The following is a 10,148-nucleotide window of genomic DNA, read 5'->3' on the forward strand; positions in this document are numbered from 1 at the left end:
ATTGATCACCTCTGCTGGGGAAAGGCACAACCCCTTTAATACATCTAACTGGAAGTAACTTTACCAGACGGGCACATGTTTTGACAAGTTTTTAGGGGGGGGAAAATAGCTGTTTTTAAAAGGTAAACTTTATCCCTTAAAGTAAAAAAAAAAAAAAAAAAGTGGGGGCGGGGGTCCAAATGTTTTTTAAACCTTCACAGATTATTAAATGTAAAAAAATCTGACATGTTTAACAGATGGAAGAATGCTTTAAAGGGGTTGCCCGGCAGCCCCCCTGACTTGAGCATCGGAGCAGTTCATGCTCCGATGCTCTCCTCTCCCTGCGCTAAATCACAAAGGCATTTTTAGGAGTTCCGGTGATGCACCGGTGCTCTCCATGGGGCTGCCAGGAAGCCCGGTGACATCACCGGCACTGATGGGCGGGCTCTAGCGCTGCCCTAGCCAGTAAAATGGCTAGGGCAGCACTAAAGCCCGCCCAACAGTGCCGGTGACAACACTTAACACACTGCAGAAGCTTCCGCCTGGTATTGTGCGATTCTAAACAACAGAGCCCTTGCCCTGCGTGATCTAGCGCAGGGCAAGGGAGCGCATCGGAGCATGAACTGCCCCGATGCTCAAGTCAGAGGGGCTGCCTGGGTGAAATTATGGGTATGTCCGAGTTCAGCTCTGAACCCGGACAAACCCTTTAAGTTTCCACGTCGGGTAGCCGGAGTGCCAGAGGTTGCTGCCTGCTGGACCATAGCGTTATGGTCTCCAGGGCGTCACCTACCTGCTTCTCCCGTCACCCTCTCTACCGCATACTGGCATCCTCTAAGGTGGTCACAGAGTCGCTATCAGTTATGCGACTCCCAGACCAAACTGCGGCATTCCAGCTGTTGTAAATCGGCAACTCCCAGCATGAGTCTGTCAGGACACGCCAGGAGTTGTAGTCTCGGAACAGCTGGAATGCCACAGGACAGGTCAACATCCTGTAATGCCGTCACTCAGCTTTCCCAATCACACACTATAACTACCCCTCTTCCTGCAGTCCTGGGAAAACTGGGCAACACCCCCTCCGCGGGAGGCGCTGCTGGCAGCCATATTGGTTGTTACGCAGCTTTCCTAGAAATATGGGTACGATTCTAAATTTCTTCTGGAGGGGGCAGAATTGCCCGTAATGGGGTACTGTCATCTGGGCAGCATTTATGACATATTTTTATAATATGCTATAAATAGACAGGAGGTGCAGGTCCCACCTCTGATAGCTGGCAGTGAATGGAGAGCACATCCAAGCTGGGCAATTTCATATGGGATATGGCTATTTTCGGAGGTCGTATTCACTAACAGGACATTTTTGGCAAATCCTACAGATACGGCAAACATCTCCAGGTGGGAACACTCTTCACAGGGGCTGTCCAGCCTTGGAGAAGACAACCCCCGGTGTCCTCCCCTGTCCCGCTAAATAGAGTTCAGCAACATTTTGTAAAATTCAGTTCAGCCGCTTCACCGAATTTTACAACAAATCTACTTTGTGACAAATGACTTTCTGGGACACAGCAGTGGCCAGTGAGCGGGGTATTTATATGATCAGGGGAATATGGGAGGACCCTGGGGGTTGTCAGCTACAGGATGGACAGCCCCTTTAAGCGTTTTTGACGTTATACACTCCTATATGGTGCTGTATACTGCCTGCCCCCATACATAGGGTCATGTACACATAGACCGGCTTCTATCGCGATATGTCGGCCTGCATACAGCCACCCCGAAGCGTGACTGGGCCAGCTGTGAGGAAGGGGAGGGGGCGCCCAGCCCATTCATACAGTCATTTGGCCCCTGGCCCCCGCTCCTCACCTGAACGTCCTCGTTCCTCAGCTCGTCAATCAGAACGGCGATAGGATACAAAGAGTCGTCTCCGTCGGCTCCTGCCATCGTGATACCGGCTGCGGCTTCGTTTTCGTTTTCCTCGCCCACTCTCGGCCTACTTCCGCTCCAGAGCTCCCAGGGAAAAAGAGGACCGCCGAGCACCGGAAGTGACGATGGCCTTACAGCTGTCTATAGCCACGCCCCCAGCCGCGGCAGGATCTCTGCAGAGAGGGCTCTAACGCGCAGGCGCCTGCTGTGGTGTACATCGGGCTGCAGAGTGTCGCACCGTATTGTCGCAGATAGGTTGTTGTCTCCACAGACCTCAGCTTCCGCCATTAGAGGGCAGCCAGTCCGTTTAACCCTTTCAGCCCCGGAGGATTTTTCCGTTTTTGTGTTTCTAATGTGGCAAACAACAAAACTGGAGAAAAATTCCAAATGGTCTGGAATTGGGGGGGGGGGGGGGGGCAAGGACGTGATTCCGCCACATTTATATGGGTTTTGTCTTTCTGGCATTCTGTTCTGTCCCCCTCATTCTTTGGGTTATTCTTATTTTGAAGGCACTATTACTTCCAGGGTGCAGGACATCCCTCCAAATAGGATAGACATGTTTAACCCCTTCTACCCCGGGCCAGTTTTCGCCCTCCTGCCCAGGCCATTTTTTACAAATCTGACATGTGTCACTCTATGTGGTAATAACTTTGGAACGCTTTTACTTATCCAAGCCATTCTGAGATTGTTTTCTCGTGACACATTGTACTTCATGATAGTCATAAATTTGAGTCAAATTACTTCACTTTTATTTATGAAAAAATCCTAAATTTATAAAAAAAAATGAAAAATTAGCAATTTTTTAATTTCTATTTCTCTGCTTTTAAAACAGAAAGTGATACCTCATAAAATATTTATTACTTAACATTCCCCATATGTCTACTCTATGTTGGCATCATGTTGGAAATGTCATTTTATTTTTTTAGGACGTTAGAAGGCTTAGAATTTTAGAAGCAATTCTTAACATTTTTAAGAAAATTTCCAAAATCCACTTTTTAAGGACCAGTTCAGGTCTGAAGTCACTTTGTGGGGCTTACATAGTAGAAAGCCCCAATAAATGATCCCATTGTACAAACTCCATCCCTCAAGTTACTCAAAACTGATTTTTACAAATTTTGTTAACCCTTTAGTGTTCCACAAGAATTAAAGGAAAATGGAGATGAAATTTCTAAATTACCCTTTTTTGGCAGATTTTCCATTTGAATCAATTTTTTTCTTTACACATCGAGGGTTAACAGCCAAACAAAACTCAACTCAACATTTATTACCCTGATTCTGCGGTTTACAGAAACTTCCCACATGTGGTTGTAAACTGATGCAAGGGCACACGGCAGGGCGCAAAAGAAATGGAGCGCCATATGGTTTTTGGAAGGCAGATTTTGCTGGATTGGTTTATAGATGCCATGTCCCATTTGAAGCCCCCCTTATGCACCTTTACAGTAGAAACTCCCCAAAAGTGACCCCATTTTGGAAACCAGGGGATAAGGTGCCAGTTTTATTGGTACTATTTTGGGGTACATATGATTTTGAATTGCTCTATATGACTTTTTTTGAGGCAAGGTAACAAAAGAAATGGCTGTTTTGGCACTGTTTTTATTTTTACAACATTCATTTGACAGGGTAGATCATGTGGTATTTTTATAGAACAGGTTGTTACAGATGCGGTGATGTCAAATATGTCTACTTTGTTTGTTTCAGTTTTACATAATAAAGCATTTTTTGTGTCTCCCTTTTTTGAACGCCATATTTTTTTTTTCTACTAATCGTCTTGTGCAGGGGCTCATTTTTTGCAGGAAGAGTTGATGTTTTTATTGGTACCATTTTTGGGTACATAAGATTTTTTGACCATTCATTATTACACTTTATGAGGCAAGGTGACCAAAAGAATTAGTTGTTTTGGCACAGCTTTTATTTATTTATTTTTACATTGTTCATCTGAGGGGTTAGGTCATGTGATATTTTTATAGAGCAGGTCGTTACAGATGTGGCAATAACTAATATGTATACTTTTTCTTATTTAAGTTTTACACAATAACAGCATTTTTTAAACAAAAAAAAAGATGTTTTAGTGTCTTCATATTCTGAGAGTTATAGCTTTTTTTTTTTTTTAATCAATAAATTTTTTATTGAAGAGTTTTAGTAATTGCAAAACAATAGACATACAGAAAGGAAAGGTAACATAACAAAAATCAAATCATAAAGGTTCCATACGTGACTCCATTAGTATGCAGATTAGGCGACATTAATTTCATCCTATGAGTACCCCCGGCACAAATGTATAATCGTAGAGAGGCTACATCAGGTATTTTGAGAGTGGCTCTGCAAAAGGACTTGACAACCATTGCATCCATAAGTTGTGCACTGATATCCTGGCCTTCATCGTGGATGCGAATGTAAATTCACACTGCATATTGTGGTTAACAATTTTAAAAACTTCACCCATTGAAAGGGATTGTGGACTTTTCCAGTGACGTGCAATCACTTTTTTTGATGCAAATAGAACATGCGCTAACGTGCCTCTGCACTCCCATGGTATGCTCTCCAATCCTATGCTAAGAACTGCTAATTCTGGGGTCAGTATTCCCTTTACCCCCGTTATGTCTTCCACAGTATTCTTTACTGAGGCCCAAAATCTAGCTACCACTGGGCACTCCCACCACATATGGAATGGAGATCCTATCCGGCCGCATCCCCTCCAGCACAATGGAGAGTAATTGGGAATGATGTGAGCCAGTCTGTCTGGCGTTAAGTACCACCGCAGTTGAATTTTCCTGTTCTGCTCTGCGTGATTTATACACTTAGAGCATTTCATAGACCAGTACATGGCATCCATCCATTCTCTCGAAGAGAATTCCTTTCCAAGCTCAGCCTCCCACCTAAGCATAAAGGGCTTTTTGCTATCTATGTCTGTGCACATCAAGACGTGGAGCGACCCTCCCCTCTTAGCAGTTTGCCCACTGAATTACTTACATCCACTGTTGCCTCCAATTTGAGGGGGGTGAGGAAGTGTCTCATCTGCAAAAATTGGTAAAAAACCTGATTGGGTAGCTTATAAGAAGTGTGTAACGACTCAAATGTACGTAGGGAGGACTGATCATATAGGCTCCCAAGATTGTCAATTCCGCAATTTAACCACCCTGTGACTTGTATTGTGGGAATGTGGTATTCTATGGCCGAGAGCGGGATATATTTTTTTCCCAGAGGTAAAGAGGCTCTCTTTTTGAATAAGTGTGCCCATGCAAACATGGACGCTTGCATAGTTTTCAGAGGCAAAGCGAATGTGGTAGGCTTCATCAGGTATGCTGCCAGTAATGATTTAAGAGACCTCCTCCTGACATAGGCCTCCTCTATATTGAGCCATTTATGAGGAGAGGAAGGTTTCCACCATTCCATGGTCTGGTCTATCAGGTTGGCCAAGTAATAATTATATAGGTCCGGGACCCCTAACCCACCTTTGATAATAGGGGGAAATAATACGTTCTTCTTTATCCTGGGGGGGGGGGGAGTTTCCCCATATAAATCTAAGCATTTCACTTTGCAGCTGCTTAATATGCGATTTGGGAATTTTTAAAGGTATGCACCGGAATATGTATAGGATTTTGGGGAGAATTAGCATCTTAACCGTGTTTATTTTTGCAATCCACGACAGCATTGCTTTACTGTATTTGAGATAGTCAGAGTGCAACTCAGACCTCAATTTCTTAAGGTTCAATGTGAGTAGGGTAGTCAGTGAGCTAGTAAGCTCCACACCTAGGTATCTTATTGATTCCTTGGCCCAAACAAAGGAATATTTAGTGCTCAATACCTGATATAGACTCTCCGGTACATTAATAGGTAAAACATTAGTTTTGTTGACATTCAATTTGTAATAGGAAACTGAAGAATATTGATCTAAAATTTCTGTTGCCGCTTGGAGCGACTCAGAGGGGCTAGTAAGGGTCAGAATGACATCATCTGCATATAACCCAATACAGTGGGAAGTTTTCCCCACCCTAATTCCAGATATCAGCGCGCTGTTCCTTATTGTCTCTGCCAGTGGCTCCATCACCAGTGCGAAAATCAGGGGCGACAAGGGGCACCCCTGCCTAGTCCCATTAGTGATTGAAAAAGGAGCAGACAGGAAACCTGAGGCTAACACATTGGCACTGGGCGATGAGTATAAGCCTAAAATAGCCTGCAAAATGTGTCCTTGAAACCCAAACTTCCTAAGAGTCTGATCCAGAAACCCCCAGTGCACCCTGTCGAACGCTTTTTCAGCGTCTAACGAGACAAAGATAGTGGGGGCTCTGGACCACTCGGCAATCTGGATTAAATTTAACATTTTCCTAGTCCCATCCCTACATTGTCTGCCTGGTACAAAGCCTACTTGGTCAGGTTGTATAAGGGCAGGTAGCACTTTGTTGAGGCGAGCTGCCAAAATCTTAGCAAAAAGCTTAAGGTCAGCGTTCAGCAAAGAAATTGGTCTAAAGTTATCAGGGGTCTTCCCCGGTTTAGGAAGAGTGACCACAGTAGCCTGCAGCATTTCAGCAGGGATATCTCCAGAAGTCATAAACGTATTGTACAGCTTAACCAGGTAAGGTACCAGCGCTGCCTGGAATGTTTTATAGTATTCCGCTGGGAAACCGTCCGGACCTGGTGCCTTATTAGACGGGGGTTTTTTGATTGTGGTAAGGACCTCCGACGGGATAATCGGCCTATTCAGAATGCAAAGTTCGTCCTCGGATACCATGGGAAGTTTGAGAGATTCTAAGTAGGCTGAGATTCCCTCTTTAGAGGGCTGAACCGTATGGTTATCTGCTTGCAGATTATACAGGGAGGAATAATAAGCTGCAAAGGCATCAGCTATTTCCTGAGGATGCGAATACTCTTTACTGTTGTATTTTAATCTAGTTATCCTAGCAGCCGCTGCTCTGCTCCTTAATCTGCGTGCTAATAATGCTCCTGCTCTATCACCGGTGTGATAGAAGTTTGTCTGCAAGCGTTTCATTCCTAATTCCTGACGATATAAAAGAATAGTTCTAAGATCAGCTCTACACTTCTGAAGATAGGCCAATGTGGAGGGGTTATTATTGGACTTATGACTACTTTCTGCACCCTTTAGACTTCGCAAGGCATCTTGAATAGCTTTATTCCTGCTTTTGTTTAATCTGGCCGCACTCTGTAAAAGCACCCCTCTCATATAAGCTTTATGGGAAAGCCAGAGATTATGCACACTGGTATCGGGGAGATCATTGAACGCCAGAAATTCATGTAAAGATTCTGTGAACCTTTTAACTCTATCTGGGCATTTCAATAGGTACGTGTTCAATCTCCATTGCGGACGGGGAAGATTGGGGAGTCCATCTTCAATTATGATACTGACTGGGGCGTGATCCGACCAAGTCGCTCCTCCAATGTCAGACCGAGTGACCCTATGCAGGAGGCCCCTAGAAACTAGGATGTAATCTATGCGAGACTGGGATAAATGCGCGGTTGATATAAACGTATAGTCGCGCTCCTCACTATGTTGATACCTCCAGATATCATGATATACCGATTCATGTAAGGTCTTCTGCAGGTCCACTCTACTGCTCACCTGCACAGACTTACTGTCTAACGCTGAATTAATCGGGATATTGAAGTCTCCTCCAATCACTACTTCTCCCACTGCCACCTTCTCTACTTTGCTGAACAACCTCCACCAGAAGGCCACCTGTCCGACATTAGGGGCGTAAACAGACACCAAAGTGAACATTTTACCCTCCAGAGTGCACAGTAAAATGACATATCTCCCAGCAGAGTCAGTTATGCATTCCTGCAAAGAAAAAGCGATGCCAGCCTTTACTCCAATAAAAACCCCTGCTTTCCTCTTTTTGCAGGTATGCGAATGGTGTATCACAGGAAAGCCACGATGCTGACATCTAAACGCATCTTTTGCTATTAAGTGCGACTCCTGTACTAGAAGCACATCACATTTAGATTTAAGGGCTTCCGACCATAGCTGCGTACGTCTGTACGGGGAGTTTAGCCCGCGCACATTTAATGACATAATTTTTAGCCCCATTGCTGGTTTGAGAACGCTTGCTGTGATGCACCACACCATATCTCCATATATAATCCCGCCATAACTAGTAGTCTAGTAGCACATGTCGCATGCATTTTTAGTATAGGAACCAACCAAAAAAATAAATTAAAATACATATAAAAAGTAAAACAAAACAGTAACAAGACGGTCATCAAAGCGTGTCAAGCCTGACCAAAAAAGCACTGGCCAAGGACCAGAACAAAAACTGGTCAAGGACCAGAGAAGAAAAAAGAACAAGTTCAGTCGGGGGCAGAGAACTATAGCTCTCCGCTACGGACCGAAAACATCAAAAAAATAGAACAGTCATCCGGCTACTCCCTGCCGTGAGTAACTCACATGTCAGGCCACGTCCCACTCCGGTGCCATCTTCTCGGATCTGGGGACACTTTCATTCGCCCGGGTAGAGCCTCCGTTGATGAGGCCCCATTCGGTCAAGTGTTTATTCGCCACTTGAGGAGAGTTGAAGGCTTGTAGACCCCCATTATATGTGACCAGCAGCTTAACTGGAAAGCCCCAGCGGTATTTAACTTGATGTTGCCTCAGCACAGCGGTAATTGGGGCAAACTCTCCGTTTCGCCAGTGTGGCTGCAGACAGATCCGGGTACACCGCAATCCCTTTGAAGTCATCCGACGGGAACGGATTCTGCCTCAGAACCTTCAGGAACGCTTCCTTTATGGTGTAGAAGTGGACCCTAGCGATAACATCGCGAGGAAGTGAGGGATCCAGACCTTTAGGCTTAGGCACCCTGTGAATGCGGTCTATGATCATGTCCCTCTCCGTGGATTCAGGTAGGGCCGCTTTTAGTAGCTGCTGCAGGAAGTGCTCCAGCTCGTGCGCTTCCACCGACTCTGGGACCCCGCGGATTCTGATGTTGTTCCGCCTGTGCCTGTCCTCCAGATCTTGCAATTTAGCCGTTAGCTTGGCGATATCTTCTTCCATGGCTTCATGGGAATCAATGAGGGTGTTATGGGAGGCCGCAAACTCAGCTCTCATGACGTCCGCAGTGAGCTGCGTGTGTGCTAGGGGTTCCCCTTCAAGCCCGCTCCTGGTAGCCGAGCTGTGCGCAGGTGACGATGGCGTTCCCGCCGTTGGAGTTAGCTTGCATGCGGGAGGGGGAGTCTCTCTCAGGCCGGGCTCTGGTGGGGTTGATTTGCCGAAGAATTCCGTCAGCTTCGTCGGAGCAGGACGCCTCCGAACTTTCCCCATGCTTATGCCTCTAACAAGATCCTGCCTGACAAGATTTAGGGTCAGGAGCAAGTGCTGTGGGCCGCTTTATGATGTCTTCGTCCGGAGCAGAAGCGCTATGCGACCGGCGCCATCAGCGATCAGGCCACGCCCCCTATAGCTTTTTTATTTTTTGACTGTCTTAGGTAGGGGCTCATTTTTTTGCAGGATGAAACGATAGTTTGATTGGTTCTATTTTGGGGGGCATACGCCTTTTAGATCACTTGGTGTTGCAAATTTTGTGATGTAGGTGACAAAAAATGGCTTTTTTTGGCACAGTTTTTTTTTTTTTTTTTTACTGTGTTCACCTGAGGGGTTAAGTCATGTGATATTTTTATAGAGCTGGTTGTTACAGACGCGGTGATACCTAACATGTATACTTTTTTTATTTATTTCGCTTTAACACAATAATTGCATTTTTGAAACCAAAAAAATTATGTTTTAGTGTTTCCATGTTCTGAGAGCTATAGTTTTTTATTTTTGAAACGTTATTTTTTTTAAAATTAAAAACTTTTTTTTTTTTACTTTCTTTCTACTCTTTTTTTCTGTCCCACTCTGGGACTTTACTTTTGGGGGTCTGATCCCTTCTGCAATGCATTACAATACATCTATTGTAAAGCATTGCCTGTTAGTGTACTAAAGTGAGTAATACATTAACAGGTTGCCTAGGAGACTGAGGCTCAATCTCTTGGGCACCCGTAGAAGGCCGATGCCGTGCAAGGCATTAGGCAGCCTCTGCACGGCATCAGGCTGCCTTCTCACCCATTGGGTCCCTGCCAACAGCACGGGGACCCGATGGGCTCTCTCACCCGCCGCAAATCCTTACTATACTGCGGTCAGCGCTGATCGCGGCATAGAAGGGGTAATCCGCTGGCATCGGCTTGTACAGCGATGACGGCAGATACAGCAGGGGCCCGACTATCAGGGACCGCCGGGCCCCTGCAGTGATCCGCCGCACACCGCTCCGGT

At 45.4% G+C, this 10,148-nt stretch overlaps 1 protein-coding gene across 1 annotated transcript in view; it reads right to left on the reverse strand.

The window, feature by feature from the left end:
• The window catches only part of PPP2R1B (protein phosphatase 2 scaffold subunit Abeta), a 40,745-nt gene extending 38,755 nt beyond the window's left edge, over positions 1-1,990 (reverse strand). Inside the window, exon 1 of the mRNA XM_044282298.1 lies at positions 1,831-1,990. Within this exon, the coding sequence (XP_044138233.1) occupies positions 1,831-1,908 (78 nt within the window). The 5' untranslated portion in view covers positions 1,909-1,990. The remainder of the gene's footprint in view (positions 1-1,830) is intronic.
• Between the last annotated feature and the right edge of the window lie 8,158 nt (positions 1,991-10,148).

The sequence above is a fragment of the Bufo gargarizans genome, chromosome 2 (assembly GCF_014858855.1).
Source record: "Bufo gargarizans isolate SCDJY-AF-19 chromosome 2, ASM1485885v1, whole genome shotgun sequence".
In the NCBI taxonomy this organism is placed as follows: Eukaryota; Metazoa; Chordata; class Amphibia; order Anura; family Bufonidae; genus Bufo; species Bufo gargarizans.